Source organism: Hemitrygon akajei, chromosome 8, assembly GCF_048418815.1.
Source record: "Hemitrygon akajei chromosome 8, sHemAka1.3, whole genome shotgun sequence".
In the NCBI taxonomy this organism is placed as follows: domain Eukaryota; kingdom Metazoa; phylum Chordata; class Chondrichthyes; order Myliobatiformes; family Dasyatidae; genus Hemitrygon; species Hemitrygon akajei.
Window position 1 is genome coordinate 150,526,653 of NC_133131.1, and position 26,374 is coordinate 150,553,026.

At 41.4% G+C, this 26,374-nt stretch overlaps 1 protein-coding gene across 2 annotated transcripts in view; it reads left to right on the forward strand.

Annotated features, from left to right (window-relative positions):
• Positions 1 to 26,374, forward strand: part of adarb2 (adenosine deaminase RNA specific B2 (inactive)) — a 799,330-nt gene that overhangs the window by 327,431 nt on the left and 445,525 nt on the right. The window contains exon 2 of one of the 2 annotated variants that reach the window (XM_073054839.1): positions 18,779 to 18,889. The exons of the other annotated variant lie outside the window; for it this stretch is intronic. Within the exon in view, the coding sequence (XP_072910940.1) occupies positions 18,779 to 18,889 (111 nt within the window). The remainder of the gene's footprint in view (positions 1 to 18,778; positions 18,890 to 26,374) is intronic. 2 annotated transcript variants of the gene reach the window in all.

Below are 26,374 nucleotides of genomic sequence, written 5' to 3' on the forward strand. Positions count from 1 at the left end.
TAGTGCTGTGCAACACACAAGATGCTGGCAGAACTCAGCAGGTCAGGCAGCAAGAAGGAAATGGACAGTCAATGTTTTGGATTGTGACCCTTCATCTGGGACCAAGCAAACAGCTTGGCCTGCACGATGTAGCAAAGTCAGCTTAACTGGAGCCTCATTACTGGTGACTTTGGTCTGGAAGAAAACAGAAAGAGACAAAAAGTTTTATTAGATAATAGACTCAAAGACTGTGCTATGGAAAGGGTTTATACTTTGGGCTTCTGAAGCTCTAGAAAATACATCTGGGAATATGCAGATAATTTGGAAGCAGAGCAAGAAAGATTTTTGTACATCACTGAAGCAATTCATTTCTCTCATGACAAGCACTGAGACTAATGGATATTTTAATTTTAAGAAGGAAAGCTTATCACAGCCATTGGTTTTGAAGCCTTATTTAATGCTGATTTTTTCTATAAATAAAATAAATTTATTGCATAATACATAAGCAGATCTAGTGCTTGACTATTTATGATGGATCATCATAAAATGGCCATGATAACGTAGAAAAGCAAGTTAATGAAATAATATATTAGTCAAGGGAAAATAAAGTTCATAAAAGCACTGTAATTTCTCAGTGATAAATGGCAATAAAGAAAGTAAAGCTTCAAATAAATAAAAATAAAAATTCCGTTATTACTTCTTACTCAAAGTAATAAGTAGTGCATTATAGCAACATTCCCAAATTCTCCCCAGCTATTCCTTTCGATTCCAAGCTGTCTTACCATGACTACTTCCTGACTGCACATCATCCCAATGTTCTCATCAACATCCCCAGATTTCAGATGACTGAAATGTAGAGCACGTTCAGCTCACTCAACACGTGTCAGCTGTTAGCAAGGTCTGTGCAGTGGGTTGTAGTTTCCCACTCTATTGTATTTGGAAGGGTATATGCAATTGTACTTTAATAGGTATCATTAATACTTCTCTTCAGGCAGAGCTCTTCCAAATCGTAACAAGTTGATAGTGTTGTTTAGGAGGTGTATGGTGTGCTGCCCTTCATTAGCCGGGGGACTGAGCCCAAGAGGTGACGTTGCAGCTCTATAAAAACATAGTTAGACTACATTTGGAGTATGGTGTTCACTCTTGGTCACCTCATTATAAGAATGATGTGGAAGCTTTAGGGAAAGTGGAAAGGAGATTTACCAGGACGCTGCCTGAACTAGTGTGCGTGTCTTAGGAAGATACATTGGGCGAGTTAGGGCTTTTTCTTTTTGGAGTGAAGGAGGTTGAAAGGTGACTTGATAGAAGTGTACAACATGATAAAAGACATCTATCGAGAGGACAGCCAAAACTTTTTACCAAGGTGGAAATAGCTATCTCCAGGGGATACGATTTTAAGGTGATGGGAGGAGACTATGGTGGGGGGGAGGAGGAGAATGTCAAAAGTAGGTTTTTTACAGACAGTGTTGGGTGTGTGGAGCGTAAGGAAGGAAAGGTATATGTAGTTATTGCTTTGTCAGAAGAGTCTTTGCTTAGCAAAACCAAGAAGCTGATTACTGACTTCAGGAGGTGGAAACCACAGATACACTAGCCAGTTCTCTTTCGGGGATCAGAGTTGGAGAGAGTCAGCAACTTTATGTTCCTCGGTGCTGTCATTTCAGAGGACCTGTCCTGAGCCCAGCACTTAAGTGCAATTATAAAGAAAACATGGCAGTGCCGCTACTTAGGAGTTTGCAAAGGTTTGGCTGGACTCCTGTAACTTTGACTAATTTCTATAGATGTGTGGTGGAGAGTATATTGACTGGATTCATCACAGCCTGATATGGAAGCACCAATGCTCTTGAACAGAAAATCCTACAAAAAGTAGTGGATATGGCCCAGTCCATCACAGGTAAAGCCCTCCCTACCATTGAGCACATCTACATGGAGCGTTGTCGCAGGAAAGGAACGTCCATCATCAGGGTCTCCCAGGTCATACTCTTTTCTCACTGCTGCCATCAGAAGGAAGATACTGGAGTCTCATGACTCGCACCACCAGGTTCAGGTACAGTTATTACCCTTCGTTCATCAGGCTCTCGAACCAAAAAGAATAACTTCACTCACTCCATCACTGAACTGTTCCCACAACCTGGGGACTCGTTTCAAGGGCTCTTCATCTCATGCTCTTGAAACGTTTTGTTTATTTATTTATTATTATTATTATTTTCTTTCTCTTGTATTTGCACAGTTGACTCAAGAAGAAAGGTCATCAACTCAAAATATTAACTGTTCCTCGCTTTCCACAGATGCAGACTGGCCTGCTGAGTATTTCAGCATTTTCTGCTTTACTTAATAAATCTTTCATTTCACAGCTGTTTGGGAGACCTTGCTAAATACAAACTAGTGCCTTGTTTGCCTACAAGGCAATAATATTCACACTCAAATTAATTAATTTGGTTTGAGATCCTCTGAGGAGAGTTTATGTGAGAAGCTTTTGCGATCTGGAACAAATTGTTTGAAAGTGCAGTGGAGGGAAATTCAATCACTTCCAAAAAGGAATTGGATAAATATTTGAAAGAGATACAACTTGGAAGATTCTGGAGCCCTGCTTGAGTGGGGACCAATTATATAACTCTTTTAGTGCATCTGTACTTAATGTAAGATTTGTTTTTGAGGCAGCCTGTCAGTTCTGAGAAGCATTGTTTCTACATGTGTACCCCAATCATGAGGGAGGTTAGAGGCATAGAGCTCTACAGCAGGCCCTTCAATCATCATCCATTCAGTTACACGAATCCAACATTAATCCTCGCATTATTATATCAACTCCCCCCTTCGATTCTAACATTTACCGGCACACTAAGAGCAGTTTATAGTGACCAATTAACCTATCAACCCGCACAGTTTAGGGATGTGTAAGGAAGTCAGAGCACACAGAGGAAGCCGGTGAGAACATACAAACTCCAATCCACACAGACACTTGACAGTTAAGTGCAGACATCAATGCAAGATGAAATCATCGAAGATGGAGTCTGTTGTAGAACCAAGGTACTTACTTAAAATTACCAGTATTCCGTTAGTTCATCGAGGAAATAGTCCCTTTCCATCAGAACAAAGCAAGTGTATTCACCCATAAATACTTCACATCCCAATATGATATTATTCTCATTTTACACAAATTTATGTTGATGTTTTTTTAAGCATTGGACTACATCAGTATTTACTCTCTACTGACAGAGAGTAGCACCAGGAGTGTCACAAAAAGCTGCTGTAAAAACATTACAGCAATCTGAGACTAAAAGGTTTTTAATGTGCGAAGCCTGAAAGACTCATAAATAGGCAAGTCAAATCTACTCAACATACAAATACTAATCATAGTGCCATGAGGGGGGAGTCTACTAAATGCCATTTTAGATTCCACAGTAGATTTTTTTAAAGACTATACATTTGCTTTTCTCTGAAGTGATTCAGTCACTACGGTAACCGGGCATGCTGTGGAGCTCTAAGGATTTCTCAGTCATTTGTTGTTTTCCCTCAAGGTGTTAGAAACTCTGCCCTGATACTTGGAAATATGTGTTTCCTGCTGTAAACTGCATTGTTTTCACTTTACAGGCTGCAGTAATACTCCTCTTAAAGGTAGCATAATTGGATATTTAATATTAATGAGCAGCAGGTTTCCAGCAAAAGTAGATGTTGTGACAGAGGCAATATGTCCTGCAGAAGTTGTCCTATTGAGGATAAAGCTTAGAGTTAGCCTGGGTTCTCTACGCTACTCCACAGGGCTTTGGCATGCTCTCCTGATTTCCCAGCAGGTGCCTTAGCCATTCTTGGATACTTAAATCAGACTAATCCTTTTATAATCGACTGATTTTTCTTCTTCTTCTTCTTATATTATTATTATTATTATTGAGGGATTACTTAAGTAATCCCTTGGAGCTGAGGATGGCTTGTACTCTTATTCATGGGTTCTAAGGTGGCCAGTGTGGGACCCACAGACATGGACAGGTCGGGAGGTGGCAGTCTGTCAGAGTGGACATTGGTGTTGTTTGTGTGACGGTGTGCACATTCAGATTTTCATGCAGGACCTTTTCATTTGTTCATGATTTCTATAGAATATGCTCTTAAAGTTGTCAGAAACACACCACATATTCAGGGCAGTCGTGGGCCAGTGTTTCCGAGGAGTCAGGAGGAGACGGTGTTGTTTCAAGGGGGTGTTGAGCATGTTCTTGTGCAGTTTTCTCTCTCCACTTGGTAATCCTCTCCTACGACGGGACTCAGTACAGGATGTCTGTTTCTCGTGGCTGGTGTCAGACATGTGAACTAAAAGGCCTGCCTTCGCAGTCAAGTAAGTATAACTAGTGCCTCATATTCTGGGGATGTTAACCTGGGAGAGAACACTAGTTCACTTATCCTTCCAGTGATCTTTTCTTTTGGTAATATTATTACGTTGCCTCAAGATGTCTCTGGAGTGCATCAGAAATGGAGTAAGATTTAATATGTCGTGAAATGTGTTAACTTTACGGCTGCAGTGCAATGTAATACATGATGAATAAAAAAGGTAATCCACTTAAAACGTGAAGTTTCATAGGGAGAAAGTAAAGTCTGATGCAGCAGTATTTCAGTGGAGTAAGGGAAATCACAGCGGTATGAGAGAAGAGTTGGCCAAAGTAAGTTGGAAGGAGCTGCTGGCAGGGGTGTCAGCAGAGCAGCAATGGTGTGCATTTCTGGGAAAATGAGGAAGGTGCAGGATGTGTGTATTCCAGAAATGAAGAAATACTCAAATAGCAAAATTGTGCAACTGTGGCTGACAAGGGACATCAAAGCTAATGTAAAAGCAAAAGAGAGCATACAACAAAGCAAAAATTAGCTGGAAGATGGAGAATTGAGCAGCTTTTAAAAGCCTACAGAGAGCAACTAGAAGAATCATAAGGAGGGAAAAGATGAAATATGATGCAAGCTAACAAACAATATCAAGGTGGATAGAAAAACATTTTCAAGTATGTAAAAAATAAAAGAGAGATGAGAGTGGATGTAGGGCCTCTAGAAAATGAGGCCAAAGAAATAGTGACAGGGGGCAAGGAAATGGCAGCTGAACTAAATGAGTTTTTTGCATCACTCTTCACTGTGTAAGACACTAGCAGTGTGCCAGGTGTTGAAGTGTGTGAAGGAAGAGAAGTGGGTGCAGTTACTATTACAAGGAGAAGGTGCTCAAAAAGCTGAAAGACCTAAAGGTATATAAGTCACCAGATGAATTACACCCAACGGTTCCGAAGTAGGTAATGGTAGAGATTGTGGAGGCATTCAAGAATCATTGAACTCTGGTAAGGTTCCAGAAGGCTGGAAAATTGCAACGGTCATTCCACTTTTTAAGAAAGGAGGGAGGCAGCAGAAAGGAAATTATAGACCAGTGACCTAAAACGCTGGAGTCAATTGTTAAGAATGACGTTGTGGAGTTCCTTGTGAACTTGCTGGAATTCTTTGAGGAAATTACAAGAGTATAGATAAAGGGGATGTAGTGGATGTTGTATATTTGGACTTCCAGAAGACCTTTGACAAGGTGTCACATGTGAGGCTGCTTACCAAGTTAGGAGTCCATGGCACTTCAGGAAAGTTACTAGCATGGTTAGAACACTGACTGATTGATAGGAAGAGTAAGTGGGAATGAAAGGATCCTTTTCTGGTGGTTGCCAGCGACTAGTGGTGATCCGCAGGGGTTGGTGTTGGGGCTGCTTCTTTTTATGCAGTACATCAATGACTTAGATGATGAAATAGATAGCTTTGTTGCCAAATTTGCAGATGATACAAAGATTGGTGTAGGTCCAGGTATTGTTGAGGAAACAGATAAACTGCAGAAGAACTTAAACAAATTAGGAAAATGGGCAAAAAAATGGCTAATGAATACAATGTTGGAAAATGCATGGCCATGCACTTTGGTAGCAGAAATAAATGTGCAGACTATTTTCTAAAAATCTGAGATGTAAAGGGACTTGGGTGACCTTGTGCAGAACACCTTAATGGTTAACTTGCAGGTAGAGTCAATGGTGAGAAAGGCAAATTCAATGTTAGCATTCATTTCCAGAGGTCTAGAATATAAGAGCAGGGATGTGATGCTGAGGCTCTATAAGGCACTGGTGAGGCTTCACCTTGAGTATTGTGAATTTGAGTACTTGGGCACCTCATCTAAGAAAAGATGTGCTGGCATTGGAGAGGGTTCAAAGGTTGTTCACATGGATGATTCCGGGTGTAAAAGGGTTATCATATGAGCAACATTTGAAGGCTCTAGGCCCGTACTTGTTGGAATTTAGAAGGATGAGGGGGATCTCATTGAAACCTTATGAACATTGTATGGCTTAGACAGAGTAGATATGAGAAAAGGTGTTTCCCATCATGGAGGAGTCTAGGACTAGAGGGCAAAGCCTCAGGATAGAGGGACGTTCATTTAAAACAGATGTCAGTGGGACTAGGCAGAGAAATGGTTCAGCACAGCCAAGAAAGGCCAAAAGGCCTGTCTCTGTTCTGTAATGTTCTATGGTTCTATGTGCAGAAATTTCTTTAGCCAGTGTGTGGTGAATTCGTGGAATTTGTTACCACAGGCAGCTGTGGAGGCCAGGTAATTGGGTGTATTTAAGGCAAAGCTTGATATGTTCTTGATTGGCCACAGCATCAAAGGGGGGTGAAGGCAGGAGAGTAGGGCTGAGGAGGGAAAATGAAGGATCAGCCATGACTGAGTGGCAGAGCAGACTCAACGGGCCAAGTGGCCTAATTCTATTCCTATGTCTTATTGTCTTATGGTCTTATAAATATAGAGAGAAAAAACTGAGTGACATTAAGTATATATATGTCTATTAAATAGTTACGTTAAAATAAGCGATGCAAAAAAAAACAGGAATAAAAAGGATTTCTAATATTCATTTAGAAATTTAGAAATCAGATGGCACATGGGAAGAAGCCATTACTGAATCACTGAGTGTGTACCTTCTGGCTTCTGTACTTCCTTCCCAGTGGTAACAGTGTGAAGGGGACTTGTCCTGAATGGTGGGGGTCCTTAATGATGGATGCCGCCTTCCTAAGGCACCACTCCTTGAAGATGCCTTGGACACTATGGAGGCTGGTACCCATGACAGAGCTGACTAACTTTACAAGTTTCTGCAGCTCAGGATGGTAAGGAACTGATACCTGCTAGGCTGCGAATTTTCTGCCATTTCTGAGGTCTTGTACACTTTTTCTCGACCAACTAAGTGCTGCTGCTCCCTCATTGAATGCAGCAGTGAATGTAATTATTTAAAAACTGCTTTCCTCGAGAAGAGGTTCATGAGATGTGGATGGGTCAGAGGTCAGTGTAGTGGATTTGGAAAAGGACCTTGGTCTGATGGTTGTTGAGATTAAGCCCTATCATCTTGAATGGTGAACAAGTTGATGATTTTCAGAGGGTTGTCTGCAAAACTGCACAAAAACATGTGTCACCTGCATACTGCAGTGTGGACTACTGAGGTTTTTCCATTAGTTCTGAAGATTAGCTTCACTCCCACAGAAAGCTGATTAGAGGTCAAATGTAGCATTGCAGTGAAAAGCAATTGAGTAAAGCATTCTGGCAATGGCACAACATTGTTTGACACTGAGATCTGTACTATTGTGGATCTGTTGGCCGGGATCATGGCTTGTATGCAAACACAAGATGGAGACAATTTTACGTGGGCCACCAAATTTCTACTGGCTCCCCCGATTCATGGAGTCAAAAGATTCAGTGAATTTGAAGAAGGTGCTGCTCCCTGCACTTCTGTCAGAGTTGTCTTGCAGTGAAGGTCATACCTCTGGATTCACATCATCCACATTGCAATTGAAGTAATAGCCACAGGGAGGAGGCAGTTGAGTAAGGGCACTGTAGAAAACAGCTGTAAAACCTCTCTGTGGCTGCTGCTTCTTGAAGATGTTCACGATTACAGCACCTCCAGTCCCTTGGAATATCCTCCCCTTCCTTCTGTAAATTTGAGACTAAAGCTCTTTAGGAGACCCTGCTTTAGGATTTTAGTGAAAATGCATGCCAATCATGCCCATGGTTGGGTTGGATTATGGCCTTCTTGACACTTCTTGTCAGTCAGGACCGTTGAAAAGACAGGCCAGAATAGATTGCTGGTCAAGGGAATTGAGGTCTTCTTGCCAATGGTAGTATTTTGGCTGAGGATTTCTTTGAAGTTCTGTCCATCACCAAATACTAGATTAGGTTCAAATTTATTGGCATTGTGCTGAGTACAGATACAAAGCCAATGAAATGCAGTTAACATCTAAACAGAAATGCAAAGAATAGTGTTATTTACCAAATAACTGCGAATAAAAAGTAAGTGCTACAGCACACAAATATAAAAGTACTGAGACAGTACAATATGGGTGCAATACTGCTTAGCGCTGTGATGTGAGGTTCAGCAGGGTCACAGCCTCAGGGAAGAAGCTCTTCCTGTGCCTGCTGGTGTGGGAGTGGACACTCCCACCGGATGAGAGGAGAGTAAAAAGTCCATGGTTAGAGTGAGATGCATCTTTGATAATGCTTTTCACCCTGCCCAGGCAGTGTTCATGATAAATGTTCTCAATAGTGGGCAATTGGGTGCCGATCATCCGCTGGGCAGTTTTCACCACACGCTAGAGTGCTTTGCAGTCCGATACAGGACAACTGCCATACCACAATGAGATTCTGTATGCTCTCAATGGTACAGCAGTAAAAGTCCGTCAGTATCCTGGGACAGAGGTGAGCTTTCTTGATGCTCCGCAGGAAATAGAGGCGCTGTTGCGCCTTTTTGATCAGGATGGAAGATTTCAGGGACCAGGTGAGATCCTCGGAAATATGGGAACCAAGGAATTTGAAGCTTGATACACACTCCACCACAGCTCCGTTGATGTAGATGGGGATGTGAGTGTGGCTCCTAGCATGCCTGAAGTCCACAGTGATCTCCTTGGTCTTCTGGGTGTTAAGGGCCAAGTTGTTGTCGGCACACCACGCGGACAGGTGCTGGACCTTGTCCCTGTAGGCCGTTTCATCGTCCCCTCTGATCAGGCCAACCAACATGGTGTTGTCTGCGAACTTGATTATGGAGTTAGAGCGTGTACAGGAACGCAGTCATAGGTGAAAAGGGAGTACAGAAGAGGGCTCAGCACACAGCTTTGAGGCACGCCAGTATTCAGGGTGAGAATGGAGGAGGAGAGGTTGTCTAACTTAACAGATTGGGATCTGATAGTCAGAAAGTCCATTGTCCAATTGCAGAGGGAAGAGCTGATACCAAGCTGGTGAAGTTTGGCGATCAGCTTGGAGGGGATCACAGTATTGAATGCTGAACTAAAGTCAATGAACAGCATTCTGATGAAAGAGTTGGGGCTGTCCAGGTGGGTCAGGGCAGAATGAAGTGCCCAGAGATTCTGTTTTTTTTCTGTGAATGCCTGTAGGAAAATGAATCTTAAGGTAGTATTTGGTGACATATATCAGAATCAGAATCAGGTTTATTATCACCGGCATGTGACGTGAAATTTGTTAACTTAGCAGCAGCAGTTCAATGCAATACATAATCTAGCTGAGAGAGAAAAAATAATAATAAATAAACAAGTAAATCAATTATGTGTATTGAATAGTTTTTTTTAAATGTGCAAAAACAGAAATACTGTATATTAAAAAAAAGTGAGGTAGTGTCCAAAGCTTCAATGTCCATTTAGGAATCAGATGACAGAGGGACAATCGATGAATGGCTTCTGTATCTCCTGCCTGATGGTAACAGTGAGAAAAGGGCATGCCCTGTATGCTGGAGGTCCTTAATAATGGACACTGCCTTTTTGAGACACCGCTCTCAAAAGATGTCCTGGGTACCTTGTAAGCTAGTGCCCAAGATGGAGCTGACTAGATTTACAACCTTCTTCAGCTTCTTTCAGTCCTGTGCAATACCATGATACTTTGATAATAAATATACTTTGAATTTTCAACTAATTTACCCAATTCCTGCCTTCCAGTGGGTTGAAGCCTTGCTTGTTTGAATTATGAATTCCTTCTACATCACTGAAGATCTTGCACCACCACTGCCAACAGCAAGTTGCTGAGACCCCTGTATTCTCTCCCACCACCATCTGTTCTTTAGGTCCTCTGCTGGACCTCTGCCTGTAGAGCTGACTTTCTTTTCCTTTGAAGGATGATGGGGCAGACAGTCCAGGAATATCTTATGTTTGCTGGTATTTAGATTCTAATTCTCCTGGTCAATCTCACCCAACCAGCCCTAGTTCCTCTTAGCAAAGATGTCTCTTCACACATGCCAGCTCTGTTGGACTTCAGGGTGGGCATTAGCTGTGGACAGTCTTCTGATCCTGTAGACTGGAAGCTGACAGATGTTGGTGAGGTGTTGTTTGAGAAGAGTTAACTTCATGGGGCTCTTGAGAGCTTCAATATAGATATCACCTTGGCAACAATTTTATTGATGCTGACATTTTAGGGCCAGTTTGATGCGTATAACAGAGTGGATTAGGCAGCGGTCAGTTCTAAAGTTATTGGTGCCCATCATGGTGCAGGTAATGTAAGCTTCCCTGCTCAGATAATAACATAATGTGTCCCGTGCAAGTCCTTGTACTGGGTGTGTCACCATGACATCTTTCTTTTGTAGCAATCTGATAATGTAGAGTATTCATTGTGTCAAGTCTGTGGTCCAAGCATTTTGTTAAGAGCACCGTTGTAGTTAGCTTTCCCTGTGCCTTTCCTACTGATCAAGTCCTTCCCTCAGCTTTAATACCACTGTTATAAAAGTCTTGAATGGACATCTTGTACATCTTATTTGTCTATATCCAGCATTGTAACACTATATTTTACATTCTGTTCTGTGAGGTTTTTTCATACTACCTCAATGTACTTCACTGTGAAATTATTTGTTTGGATAGTATACAAGCAAGTGGTGGAGTCACTGTATTTCATAAATATGACAATAATAAAATCAATCATGAGAGGATTACATCCGTTCCCACCCTTGTGCTGACGTCTCCCAGGGCGATCTGTGTGACCCCCTTTGGAATGCAGATCGGAACATTTTCAAGGCCTCCTTGGTCTTATCTAAAGCTTTCAGGTTGAAACGTGTCCACTAATGACCACAGCAAGTCAGCTCTACTTGCTCTAACTGAACTGATAGATCGATCTGCTATCTCCACAAAGGAGTAGAGCTCACATTGTGAAGGTGACATTATTCTTCATGTTTGCCCTTCAAGAAGAAGTCACACCTGTTGATCTTTAAGCTGGTGTTCGCCTTCCTGATCTGTGTGACAGAGCCGATGTCAAATCTCCTGAGTTCCTGTGCCATGATAGCAGAGGCAGTGTTTAGATCTGTCAGTGCTGTGAATGTTGTCGAGAGCCCTAATATTCCAGATCCCATCCCTCGTTTTTCATAGAGTCACTCGGCACAGAAACATGCCCTTCTGCCAGAGGAAGTGGTGGATGCAGGCTTGATTTCAACATTAAGTGAAGTTTGGATGGGAGGTGTATGGAGAGCTATTGTCCAGGTGCAGGTTGATGAGACTAGGCAAAATAACAGTTTGGCATGGATTAGATGGGCTGAAGAAGTAATAATTTATTATTCTATTACTCTATGAAGCACTGAATCCATGCTGACCCAGCAGAACCCATCTACACTAAGTCTGTAATAATCCTATTTTGTTGCCCACATTCCCATCAAACCAACTGCACTCCCAATTTCTACCACTCACACTAGAGGCAATTTATAGCAGCCAACTAAGCTATCAACCAGTATGAACTTGGGATAGAAATCAGACTACCTAGAGGAAACCCTCATCATCACAGACAGAACATGCAAACTCCACATCGACAGCACTGGAGGTGAGGACAAAACCCAGATAACTGGAGCTGTGAGACAGGATTCGTCGAGTGAGGTTTGGCATCTTGCTCCAACCTCATACACGGCTCACAGACCTGACCAACCGCGCCCCCCCCCCCAGCTCCGGTCACACACTCGCTCCCCCCCATCCCATACCCTGGCCTCAGACACACACTAGGCCCAAGTCCTTGTCTTCAGCCCCACACCGAGCCCAGGTCCCTAACACTCAGCTCCTCAATATCCACAAGCCACATCTCTGATCATGCCTGCAGCTACACACCCTTTAAATTCAGCTCAATACTTACTGCTTCTTAGAAGTTTATCAGTTTTCATCAAAGTTCAAAGTAAATTTATTATCCAAGTACATATATGCCACCATGTACAACCCTGAGATTCATTTTCTTGCAGGTGTTCACAGTAGAACAAAGAAGTACAATAGAATCAATAAAAAACTACACTCAAACAAAAAGTGAAAAAAGACAAATGCATCAATACGTCAATGAACAAATAATACTGAGAACATGGGTTGTAGAGTCCTGGAAAGGGAGCCTCTAGGTTGAGTTCAGTGATGAGTTCAGAGCTGAGGTGAGTGAAGTTATCCACATGGGTTCAGGAGCCTGATGGTTGAAGGATAATAACTTTCCCTGAACCTTGTGATGTGAGACCCAAGGCTGGACTGCAGTTCTCCCCAGTTATTGTCTCAATATGAAAGAAATATCACAAGCCATTAGATATTAGTTCATCTTTAATTTCAGATGCTGTGATGCTTCAACAAATTAGGAATGTATTTTAGTAGACAAATAATTACTTCAGAGGGATTTCCAACTGAATCAGCGTTTTATCATCAGTCCTCCCACTGTAAGAAGTATATAAGATTCTGAGAAACATAGTTGGAGCAGACAGTCAGATTTTTTTCCTCTCAGTGGGTATTTAAAACAAAATGATATGTATTTAAAATGAGAAAGAGGAGTTTTAAAGGGAATCTGAGGATAAAGCTTCATCTGCAAAGAATGATTGAGACCCTTTATCTGCATTGGATTTGGATTAGTGTAAAAAGGCAAAATGTTTCACTTGGATGCAATGGGCTGAAGACCACATTTCAATCTTGTACAACTCTTTGAAATCAGCAGAACGACAGCACTTATAGGCATATCGATATCCGGGACCCAGCAAAAGAGAAACACATAAATATGGAGAGGCCAAGTGAGCAACCAAAACTGTTGAAATAATTTTTAGAGCATTAGAATTGCACTGGAAGTAATATGCCCTCTTTTTGGAGGTTAAATGAAACCTACTGGTCAGAAGTTGGACATCCTGTCAGATTGGTTTCCTATTTAGGCTGAATCACAGGGAGTAAAGTAGGAAAGGGGATTAACTTGCTGACAATGGGAAATTGAAAATTGTTATTGTAGCTGATCCACTTTACTGTAAAATCTACCATGTCAGCATTTAAGTTGCTGGCTACCTCGCCTTTCATTCGGCTTTTAATGGCAGTTGCTAGCAACAAAATACACGTTTAATATTCCACTGCAGCACAAGACTAGGAGGAAAGGTTGAATGCAACCCAAGAAGCCCTCTCGATACAGAGTCCATGAAAGTTCATGCTGCCCTCCCACATCATGCACTCTTCCAATTTTAGATAATACTCTTTCTCCCACCATCCAGCAAATTGAAATCAAGTTAATTAACTTTACAAACTTTATGTATCTCAATATGCACCTATTTTAAAGACTTGACTCTGTATTAACTAATTTAGCTATCCACATTAGCATGAGTATGGCATATGAATTCATGCCACAAAGCGGCTGCTTACGCAATGGGAACAGCACTGATAGCTTGGACTTTGCAACAGGGATAACAGCGAGACCGTAGAAGCCCTAAACATTTGTTGCATAAGGAAGTAATTTCATGCTTCAGCATGGGTGTTAGCTCTAAGCTTATCACTGAGGTGCCTGCAGAACTAAACTAACAGACGAGTGAAGCAAGCAGGAAGGAAAGCTGGTTTGGATGTTTCCATTAGTAGAAGAGTCTAGAAGGCTCTTCACATGGCCTTAGCCCACCTGGACAACACATATGCCTATGTCAAGATACTGTTCATTGACTATAGCTCAGCATTTAACACCATCAGTCCCACAGTCCTGAATGATAAGCTACAGAACCTGAGCCTCTGTACCTCCCTCTGCAATTGGATCCTTAACTTCCTGACTAGGAGTCCACAATCTGTACAGATTGGTGATAATATCTCCTCCTCAATGATAATCAACACTGGCGTACCTCGGGGGGGTGCCCTTTGCCCACTGCTCCACTCCCTCATGACCGTGTGGCTAGGCATAGCTCAAATGCCATCTATGAATTTTCTGATGATACAACCATTGTTAGTAGAATCTCAGATGGTGACGAGAGGGCGTACAGGAGCAAAATTTAGCAGCTAGTTGAGTGGTGTCGCAGCAGAAACCTTGCACTCAATGTCAGTAAGATGAAACGCTTCAGGAAGGGTAAGATGAGGAAACATGAACCAATCCTCATAGAGGGATCAGAAGTGGAGAGAGTAAGCAGTTTCAAGTTCCTGCGTGTCAAGATCTCTGAGGAACTAACCTGGTCTCAACATAATGATACAGCTATAAAGAAGGCAAGACAGTGGCTATATTTCATTAGCATTTGAAGAGATTTGGTTTGTCACCTAAAACACTCAAAAACTTCTGTAGATGTACAGTAGAGCATTCTGATGGGCTGCATCACTGTCTAGTATAGATATATAAATAGATACTTTATTGATCCCAAAGGAAATTAAAGTGTCACAGTAGCATTACACTTGCACAGATATACAAGTATTAGATGGTGGGGCACTACTGTACAGGACCAAAAAAAGCTCCAGAAAGTTATAAAATTAGTCAGCTCCATCTTGGGTACTAGCTTCCATAGTATCTAAGACATCTTCAAAGAGCAGTGCCTCAAAAATGAAGCGTCCATTCTCACTGTTACCATCAGGTAGGAGGTACAGAAGCCTGAAGGCACACACTCAGTGATTCAGAAACAGCTTCTTCCCCTCTGCCATCTGATTCCCAAATGGACGTTGAACCCATGAACACCTCACTTTTTTATATATATTATTTCTGTTTTGCACTATTTTCAATCTAACTATTTAATATACATATATATACTTACTGTAGTTGATTTACTTTTTTTTCTTTATGTTATCATGTATTGCACTGCTGCTGCTAAGTTAACAAATGTCATGACACATGCCGATTCCGATTCTGAACCTAAGTGTACAAACCACTGAATGAAGGGATATCCCTTCAGAACTGAGATGAGGAGGAATTTCTTCAGTCAGTGGTGAATCTGTAGAATTTGTTGCCACTGAGGCTGGGGAAGCATTAGGGGCATTTAAAGCAGAGATTGATAGGTTTTACAGGTTATTAGTTATGGAGAGAAGGCAGGAGAAAAGCATTAATAAAAACAGTCATGATTCAATGGCAGAGGGGACTCATGGGGCCCAGTAGCCTAAGTCTGGTCTTATATCCTATGGCTTTATTTCTACATGTGTGATTATGGAGGCTGGGGGTAGCCACTGGAGAACTCCAGGCCAATATTATGAATTTGAATAGCCCAACTCAGAAAGTTAAATTTTCCACAGCATTACAATTTTATTCCAGTGATTAGCTTTTAATGTGATTTAACATTAATCCCATGCTGCTGTCAGAACCTGGTTCCCTTTAGTTGTCCACTGACAACTGTCTGATTGCTTTTATATCGAGGAGTGAAGGTTGAGTTTGAGCTTTGCTCCAAAGATGAGCACAAAATCTGGACCAGGGCCATCACAGAAACTTATAGAAGTCCCATATCAGGTTCTACTGCCCACTGCCATGAGGTGGCACAGTAGCGTAGTGGCTAGCACTACGCTTTGCAGTACAGAATTCAATTTCCTGCTGCTGCCTGTAAGGAGTTTGTATGTTCCCCTCGTGACCATGTGGGTTTCCTCCAGGTGCTCTGGTTTCCTCCCACATTCTGAAGACGTACTGGTTGGTAACCTATTGGCCATTGTAAATTGTCCCATGATTAGACTAGGATTAAACTGGGGAATTACTGGGCGACTGAGAGAGACCATTAGAATTAGCAAATTTCACTTCTCATTCACTTCTCGGAGTTAATGGGCATTACAAGGATTGTCCGTACATTATTCCAAAAGGCCAGCATCACCCTGGTGAAGTGTCACTTCCGTCACAGTCAGCAGAACTCATGGGTTTAAGGTATAGACATTTAAAGTTGTCTTGTTTTGAGTTGTGAGCTTTTTGGGCAAGCACAGCCTTTTTAGCTTGATGTTGCTTAATGTCCTTCTAGAAGTTTTGTAGGTTGGTACATGTGTTTAAAACATGACTATTAATATCTAAGAGTTTCACTCACTCAACAGCAGCTGTCATCATGACATTGCTGAATGCACAAAGCTGAACTAAGGGCACCATTAATCTTCAGTGTCTTCCTAAGATCAGAAGCAAAAAACAATCTAGAACCAAACAGAGCCATCAGTAATATAGTTGCTCCTCTCTGTCAGTCTATACCAACCTGTACCTGGTCAGCTGCACAGGGTAGGCAGGGTATGGGGCTCAGTCTTTAGTTCCACTGTTATCTATTTCCATAGATGCCAGAAATTCTTTGGAACTTATCTGGTTCTGACAAGGAGTAACTTGATTTGCAGTTCACAGGACATTTGAGTGATCAGTTTGTGTAAGTGTGTGTAGTAGAGAGAAACCATAAAACCACAAGATATAGGAGCCATTCAGTCCATTGAGTCTGGTCCGATATCCAGTCATATTTTATATACATTTTTAACTCCGTCCACCTCCCTTCTCTCATAACCCTTAACCTTCTGAACAATCTCCAGAAACTATCAAATTTTGTCTTGGCTTCTGCTACCCTCTGGCTACAGCAATTCCTGCTCACCTCAGTTTTAAAGGGACATCCCTTTATTCTGAGGCTGTACCGTGGGATCCTAGACTTTCCTACAGTTTGATGCAAACCATGCAATTCACTGTATGTTTTGCTGTACACATGACAATAAAGCTGATCTCTTATTTTATCTTTAGTGGAAACATCCTTTCCCCACCCACTCTCTCCAGGACTTCCAGTATTTGAAAGAAAGAGGAGAGAGGAAACAAAGAAAGATAAGGGGAGAGGAGGAATCATCTATGACTAGGGAAGTGTCTGGGGGATTTCTTAAGTGTATCCCTGTTATGCATTCCTGTCTCCTACAGAAATCTCAGCAATACTGGTTTTTAGGGTTACAGCACCAGTTGGGTTCATGAAAGCAGACAGAAGGGAAGTTCCTGCTACCTTCTATGACACCACCTATCTCTCCACATCTTGGCCAATATACAATGGATTCCGGTTAGTTGGGGCATTGGTTAATCAGAGCAACTGCAGGAGACTGTTGCTGAACCATTTCTAACCAACGTTAATCACATGCACTCCTGCGGCTGTTAGGCTTAAAGCAAACATTTTTTAAATAGCGTCACTGAGTTTCTGTTCAAAAATCAATGATTTTTGTCACAGATAGTTGGCAAGAAATAAACAGTAAGACAATTCAGAACTGTTTTGCTCACTGCGATTTCAAGCATTCAGGCTTGGAGATGTTAAAAATGACCAGGTGTGAAATGAAACAATTTTCCTGCTTCCGCAAGTTAGAAGCTAGGAAGAATTCGAAGGTAGACAATAGACAATAGGTGCAGGAGTAGGCCATTCGGCCCTTCGAGCCAGCACCGCCATTCAATGTGATCATGGCTGATCATCCACAATCAGTACCCCGTTCCTGCCTTCTCTCCATATCAACAATTATCTTGAATGTTACAATGAAAATGAAGATTAAGAGGATGCAATCATAGAAAGCTTTGTATGAAGGCAGTCCATTATCTACACTAAGAGTCTGGGCTGATTTTGTTCATTTACAGTCAATCAAAAGAACACTGCTGTGTACACTCATTGAATTCCTCTGCTGCCAAGTATTTGGAACTAACACACAGTTTTATAGTACAGTAGTAGTATTGGTAAAGTTCTAATTTGTTCTGTATTTTATTTAAATACATAATTTGTTACTTAGTTAAATGATAGCTTGTCTTTTTTATACCTTTTTACCTATTCTTTGAAACTTCAGCTATTTGAGGCAGCCCCTTAATTGGGCCAAAATGAATTGGTCCTGATGTGTCCTAATTAACTTGACCCCACGGTGTAGCCAGAACCAATATAAATGAGATGAACATGGAATAAATAAATCAATCTGAATCTGAATCTGAAATGATCACTGGTCTTTGTGGGAACGGACAATCTTATTTCTTGCATCATAGTGGTAACTAGTCTTGATGGAAGTTATGGTGGACATACTCTATACGCAAGTTCTTTCATTGCAAATGAAATGATGTGGACATTATAAAATGTAAAAAGTACTGTCACTGTTGCTGACTTTACTTTGTTCCGGCCTAAAATTGTATCGCGCTAATGAGTTTTTCTGCCTTGCTATGAAGTTCTCAAGTTTTGTTATTGCCTTAGCTGTGCAGCACATCATTTCAGACACAATGGCATATCGTGTCATTAGCTGGAGAAAATTCCCAGTTCCTTATTGTGTCAGCAGAGCTACTCAAAGACATTCATGGGTTAAAAGAATAGTTATGCACAGAGAAATGAAGGAGGTCATTTAGCCCCTGTGGTGGTGCCTACGTTTGCCAGTCAATTGTACCAGTGAGGCAAATGATCAGTTTTGATGGTGTTGATAAAAGCAAGATGGATGACTGATACCAATGAGACAGTTTCTTCTCCTCTGAACAGAGCAATGCAATGATGACCTTTCACCTCAGTAGCCATGCAGAAGCCCAGATGGGGGGGCAATGGCACCTCCCATATGACTATGAGGGATGGGCAGGGTGGGGGAGAGGGCGTCAGACATGTGAGTCGAGCTGACACATTCTCTCGTTCCTTTTTTCTCCTTCTAGTTTGTTCTCCTCCTCCTGTTCTGAAGACCCATGCTGGGGTATGGCTCCATTGCACCACCAGGCCTTCAGTCCCTCACCGAACAGAGTACTCTTCATGTGAGAGCAGCGAGCGTAAGTGTCATTGAGATTTTTCAACCACTCGGGGTGCCCATTGCCTAACCTAACATCTGTGCCCTACCATGTTCTGGCAGAACTCACTTCTCAGAGAAGCATCTCCTCCTTCTTTTCCTAAGCATACCATAGAGATCTTAGCGTGCAATATAATACAGTATCTCTGGGATTCCCTTGCCAAAATTCTTCATCTCTCAAACTCTCTCCCTCCCTTCCAGACCTTTTTGTCATGTCTTCTTGACCACCTTCTTGGTCAGCTATCCTAATCTCGCTTTTTGCCTCAGCATCAGTTTCTTTAATCTTAACATCTTGTGAAGAACTTTGGACCATTTTATCACCTTCCAGCGGCTCCATAAATGCAAATTATCATGCTTTCATGGAGTGACTAATGCATTTAAAATCATCTTTTCATGACGCATTTGCAATGGACAACAGAATGGGCTGAAGCTGCACAAAGTACTTTCTATTCCAGTAATGATTTGCCTCATCAGCCACCTCTGAACATCTGTTTTCCCATCCCTTGTCAGAAATGTCACTTTAAAGATTTTAGCTGACAGTTGCTTTTTTTCTGTGACCTCATATTGCTTTTCATGGGTACTCTGTATTGCCAGAACGTTGCCAGATACTGTTGCTGGATGTTGTCCCTGATGACATCATATATCGTGTGTAATGTTTGAAGTCAAACTTAAATGCAAGAAGAAGCAGATCCACAGAGTTCTTCACATGTTCATCTTCGGTAAAAATCTGTCATTCAGAGTACACCCCTAAACACATTTTCTAAGTCTTTAGATCAATAATATTTGAAATTTTGGAAAAGCTGAACAGTTTAGAGATGTTGTGAAAGAGTTCCCAGGAAAAAGCATGGAGGTAGAAGGGATGATGTGGTTACGTACTGAGTGCTTGTGATTTCTTATAAAAGCTCTTTAATATCATCCTTGAGTTTCAATTCTTAAAGATCAAAGATTAGCTTTATTTGTCACATGTATATCGAAACATTCAATGAACTATGCTGTTTGCATCAAGGATGTGCTGGGCACAACTGTCGCCATGCATCTGGCGTTAGAGTCAATTATCCATAATAGTTTTATAACAAAAACTATTATTCATGTATGATTTTATTGTATTATCAATAAAATCACATATGAATAAATCCATAAGATTTTTTTATAAAATCCTTCAAGGATATTAAAGGAAACAGAGATACATGATTAAATGTGTTTAGATAAACAGTAGCTGACAATAATAGATATGCTGAGAATAGCTATGGAGGTTGAGAACAGGAATTTATGACATTAATCATACAAACAGCTTATACAAATAAAAGTAGCAGTGTTTAACACATTATAAATAAATAATGTGCTGGCAATGTAGCGACTGTGTCAGTTTGTATTATTGATGAATACCCTAAAGGAAACAATGGCCTTTGGAGAATATAGGCTTTTGGATCGAATGGTCCTATCAGCCTCCTAAAGAATGCTGACTTGTGTTTTCATCTGCCAGCATCTGTCGTGGCCCAGAAAGTGCTGAGGTTTTGAAACAGGTGGCACTTTGCACAACAGAGTCCCAGTGGGGCCTACAACTGAAGCTTCTGACTTGCCATGTCTTTATACAGCCTAGGACAACAAAAACATGACAAGATGACAGATAGTAGTTTCAATATACACTGACAAACAAATTAGTGCAAAGATGCTTTCTACTGAATACCAGATGTGTTGAATTCTGTGAAATGGAACAAGCAATGAAAAATTGTCAATCTCCCATCTGTGCCTTCAGTGTGCGATGTGTGTGTTAAGTCCTTGTGGTTTTGTTTAGTTGTCGACTGCACTTAAGTGGAATTTTGTAATTTTTGTCTCAGTAATGGGTAAGTTTCGTGGTTTAGCCAGAATTCTGGGAATGCATTAAATCCTCCTATACAGAGCCTGAATTCTCCTGCTTTACCTGGAAACAAATTGACATACACAAAAGCAGAATTTTTTTCAGTTATGAGAGACTGGAGAACAATGATGTTCAAAGGAACTTGGGTGCCCTTGTACACAAGTCACTGAAAATCAATATACAAGTTAAGAAAGCATATAGAATGTGACCCTTTATAATGACGTGGTATAATTGGAGAATTTGTTATTCCTCTCCACACCTTGTAGTGTATTGGGCAGCAACCTTGCCGTTTCTTTAGCATTTTGTCTGTTTTTCAAGGCAGAGTTGATAGCTTGACGCTCAACCCAGCACAGATGGAAAACATGCCAGGAGCCAACCGGATTCAAACCCGGGACCACTTGCCTCGAAGTTTGGTGCTGATGTCACTACACAATCGGCCGGCTAATTGCAGAATTAAGCAAATCCTGTTGCAATTCGACATGGCCCTCCTCCCACCATCCCTCCACTCCTGATCTATGCAGACCTATCAACCTGTTCCTTTCTTCTTTATGTATTGAACTATTTTCTTAAGCAGGGCTTTGGTGTCTCTCATCAACTGGCATTTATTGCTCTTCCCAGTTCATCATGAAAGGAGGCACCTTCTGCAGTCCTTTTTCTGGGGGACACCACAGGGAATTGGAGGTCAAGTTAAGGTTTAGGGATAGGGATGAGTGGAAGTTAAAGATCATGGCCAGTTAGGGACCAGAGCCAGTGGCAGAGCCCAGGCTGGACTGCTCCACCATCAAAAGCCAGTGATGTCGGGCCGGCAAGCACTGTGGATGAAGACCAATGATCTCCATGATCAGTGATTGAGGTCAATGGATGAGGCTGTTGACCCAGCATGTCAGCAAGTCCCTGAAGGTTGGTGTGTTCTGGGATCAGAGATCCATACGAGCTGGAGACATGAGAGCTGGTGAACCCCAACCCCTCAGGTTATTAAGTTCAAGTGTCGGAAGCCTATGCAAGTCCTGAGTTCGAGGCCTGGAGTTCAAAGTCCATGATTGGAGAGTTCTGGGTTGATGCTGAATATCAGAGCCCAAAGGGCAGAGACTGAATACAGTAAATCTGGAAGTTGGAAGTCCCATGTCTGTGAGTCCATGTCTGAGATGCTGGAAGCCCAGAGGTGGCCTGTCTATGTGTGTAAATGGGAGGGAGGAAAGGAGCATGTTTTGAGGTTATTCTTCTGTTTTGTTGCTGTTGTTCTGTAGTTGCTGTTGTTGTTGTTGTTGCTTGTGTTATTCTGCTGAACGTTGTCAGCATGCTCTGTTGGCTTTGGTATGTGTGGCGACAATTGTCGGCTGCCCCCAGCACATCCTTAAGTTGTGTTGTCTGTTAACATAAACAATGCATTTCACTGGATAATAAATAAATGATTTTGAATCTGAATCTGTTGGAAGTATCCCACACTAATGTTGGACAGGGAATTTAAACATAGCAAAATGAAGGAATGGCAGTAAATTTCCAAATCAGCATTGTGCACCTTACAGGTATTGCTGTTCTTTGTAATAGACTCACACTTATTCTGTTCCAAGAAGCCAATGGACATGATCCTATTCATTTGAATTAAGCTGAATTTGAATCACTAATGAAACTGTATTTTTAAAGTCATAGCACAACATAGAAACAGGCCCTTCAGCCCATTATGTCCTTGCAGACCATCATGACTTTCTATATTAATCCATATCTGACTGTGCCTTTGTCATTCAGCTATCTGTCCCCAGATGCCAACTAATCATTCTGTGAAAATTTTACCTGTCTGATCCCCTTTAAATCTCCTGTTCCACATTGTAATCTTCTAGTTTTAGTTTTAGACAATCCGACCTTGGGAAACAGAGCTTGTCTATCTACCCTATCTTTGCCTTTCATAATTTTTTTTAATCCTCTATCACTCCTCAGCCTCCTTTACTCCAGTGAAAACAGGCCCAACCTATCCAACACAAACAAAATGCTGGTGGAACACTGCAGGGCAGGCAGTATCTATAGGAAGAAGCACTGTCGACGATTCGGGCCGAGACCCTTCCCGAAACGTCGACAGTGCTTCTCCCTATAGATGCTGCCTGGCCTGCTGTGTTCCACCAGCATTTTGTGTGTGTTACTTGAATTTCCAGCATCTGCAGATTCCCTCATGTTTGCCCAACCTATCCAATCTCCCATTATTACTCATGTCCACCAATCCAGGTTTGCCTGTAACTCATACTTCAGGGTGACTACAGTGACTCGTAGAAGGGAAGGCAGAAAGTCTTCAATTTAAATATCATTAGTCATTATCTACTGGCTGCACTTGTAATCTATGTTAAGGCTTAAGACAAAGTAATGATATCTTCTTTGAGCAGTGTGGTCACATCAGCTTTGAATAAATTTAGCACAAAGCCAGTATAGAATGAAATGAACTCTTTTGTGGGTATTTAAATCATTGCAGTTCTCAACTTCGATGTGACAAAGTCAAAGTTAAAATTTCAATCTCAAAGCAAGATGTGAAATCTAGTCATCTGGATGTAATTTTAACTTGCTACCATTAGAAGCCATGGGAAGTGGAAGAATATCTGAACCCTTCCATGTTATCCTTCTCCCTTTAATAAGCACATTTTGATTGAAGCACTTCAGATGAATCACATCATAAAGAATGTACTTGGGTCATTTATAATCAGCACAGAACAAAATGCTGAAGCACAGCTGTACGTTTTAAGTATTATAAATGGAGGCTGTAATAAGCATCTTTGAAAGTGCGGTGATCTCTTTCTCCTTGTCATTCATCAATACATTTTCAACCATGCTAGACAGTTAAAAACAGATTGTATACCAGAAACCTTCACATGATGGATGAATGCACCATTTGAGAGGTTGCTCGTCTCCAGGGAAAATACCTCAGAAACGTGTCCATGGCAGCAGGTGATTATTATGTTAAATGGTCACCTAAAATCAGGTAAATATGAATAAAATGGACGCCTGCCAGTAACGTAAAGAGATTTAAAGGAGTCGAAGACACTGAGAGATTTGCATGGAGACTCTGTAAAGTTATAGGTTTGGCAATAGAATTCACTACCTGTTTCTTTGGCTTTAAAAGGCTTTTGGATGTATGGTTCACCGTGAGGCAGAAAACATAAAATGTCATCTTGTTTAGCACACAGATATTATCAGGATCATTAGCCTCTGATTCAGTAATACATTTGCCAGTACTTTACATACAAACACAGGTGAAAGCAGGACAACATCTCAAACCTGCGCCACTACTCAATAAAAGCATGGCCGACCTAATTTTGGCCTGAATTTTGCTTTGGCACCTGTCCCCCATAAGACTCGATTCCCTGTTTGCCCAAAAATCTGTCTTGAGTATACTGTTGATATTCTCGAAACTATAGTATGTGCACAGTTGCAATGAAAGTGCTAATCATTGACCTCGATTACTTTGTAATTGATGTTCAGATATGTCAGAATTACCTTCCACATTATGAAAATTCATGATTTGGAGGAAATAGTAAGGTTAGAATTACAACTGTGTAGTTGACATTGAGAGGCTTCTCATTTTCAAAGGTGCTTATTGCTGTGCAAATTTATAATTCTTAAAACATACATTGCATTAGTAACTATCCTTCAAAAGTGCTTAATTGGGTTGTAGAGCACTCCAAAATGATCCGAGGTCGTGCAAGACATTATTTCAGTGCAAGACTTTTACTGCATACAAATTAATTTACAATTGCAGCTCAGAAAAGCCAAGAATTTTCCAGACATAGAATCATAGAATTATACAGCAGGGGAACAGACCAATCAGTCCAAGTCATTCACACTGACCAGTGGGCATCCATTCCCATCTCCCAGCACTTAGTCCATATCCGTTTATTCTTATGCGATACATATGCTCATCTCGACACTTCATAAATACTGTGACCCAGCCTTTTCCAGTTTCTCACGCAGTGTATTTAAGATATTTTGGGTGAAGAAGTTTTCCCTCATGACACCTCTAAATCTTTTCCTCCTTATGCCAAACCTATATTCTCTGTTTTTAGCTACCTCCAGATATGGAGAAAGGTTTCCTGCAGACTACACTAACAATATCCCTTGTAATTTTATATATCTCCGTCATGTTCCCCTTAACTTCTCTGCTCCAGGAAGGAGATTAACAAAGAACCTACATCATAGAACAGCACATTGCAGGCACTTCAACCCACAATGGTGTGCTGATCTTTCAACCTACTCTAAAATCAATCTAACCCTTCCCTTCCCTATAGCCCTCCATTTTTCTTTCATCCATGTGCCTTTCTTAAATGTCCCTAATAGATCTGCCTCTACCACTACCCATGGCAGTATGTTTCATTCACATGCTCTATGATTGACAAAAACACAGCCTACGACTTCTCCCATACATTCCTCCAGTCACTTCAAAATTATTTTCCCTTGTGGCAGCCATTTCCACCCTAGGAATAAGTCTCTGGCTATCCATTTGATTTATGTTTTTTATCACCTTATACACCTCTAAAGAGGGGAATTTCTCCTGTCTCACATAGAGTCATAAAGTCTTTGAGTATGAAAGCAGACCCTTTGACACAACTCATCCATTCCAACCAAAATGCCTGTCTAATCCAGTCTCACCTGCCCACATTTGACTCAGATCTCTGTAAACCTTTCCTATCCACGTGCCTATTTATAATTGAATATACCTATCTATAACTGAGTTTCCTCATCATTGTAAGTACTCCATCCCAGGCAAAATCTTGGTGAAACTCTTCTGCAACCTTTCCTTTCTTATCACATCCATCCTATTGCACAGTGACCAGGTGTGTACATCGTACTCCTTCAGAGCGCCGACTAAGTTTTGACCACAATCTCCCTATTTCTGTACCTTGCACCCCAGCTAATGAAAGGCAGTACCACATATGTTATCGATCTGTGTGGCCATCTTCAAGGATTTATAAATTTGTACGTCAATGTATTTCTGTTCCTCAGTACTCTCTTAGACCCTACCATTCATGGTGTATGTCTTGGCCTCATTACCATTCATGTCACATTTGTCTGGATTGAGCTCCATCTGCCCAATTTGCCACCACATCTGTATTTATCTGCAGTTTGACACTACTTTCCACACCAGCAACTCCATGAATCCATTAGCTGCTCCAAACTGCTAATTACATTTGAAGATGATACTACATTGATTGGCCTAATCTCAAATAATAACGAGGCAGCCTACAGAGAAGTCATCACCTTGACACAGTGATGTCAAGAAAACAACCTCTCCCTCAATGTCACAAAAACAAAGGAACTGGTTGTGGACTACAGGAGGAATGGAGCCAGGCTAACCCCTATTGACATCAATGGATCTGGGGTTGAGAGGGTAAATAGCTTTGTTCCTCGGTATACACATCACTGAGGATCTCATTTGATCTATACATACCAGCTACGTGGTGAAAAAGGCACAACAATGCCTCATTTACCTCAGATAGTTGAAGAGGTTTGGCACGAGCCCCCAAATCCTAAGGACTTTCTACAGGGACACAACTGAGAGCATCCTGACTGGCTGTATCACTGTCTGGTATGGGAATTATATTTCCCTCAATTGCAGGGCTCTGCAGAGAATGA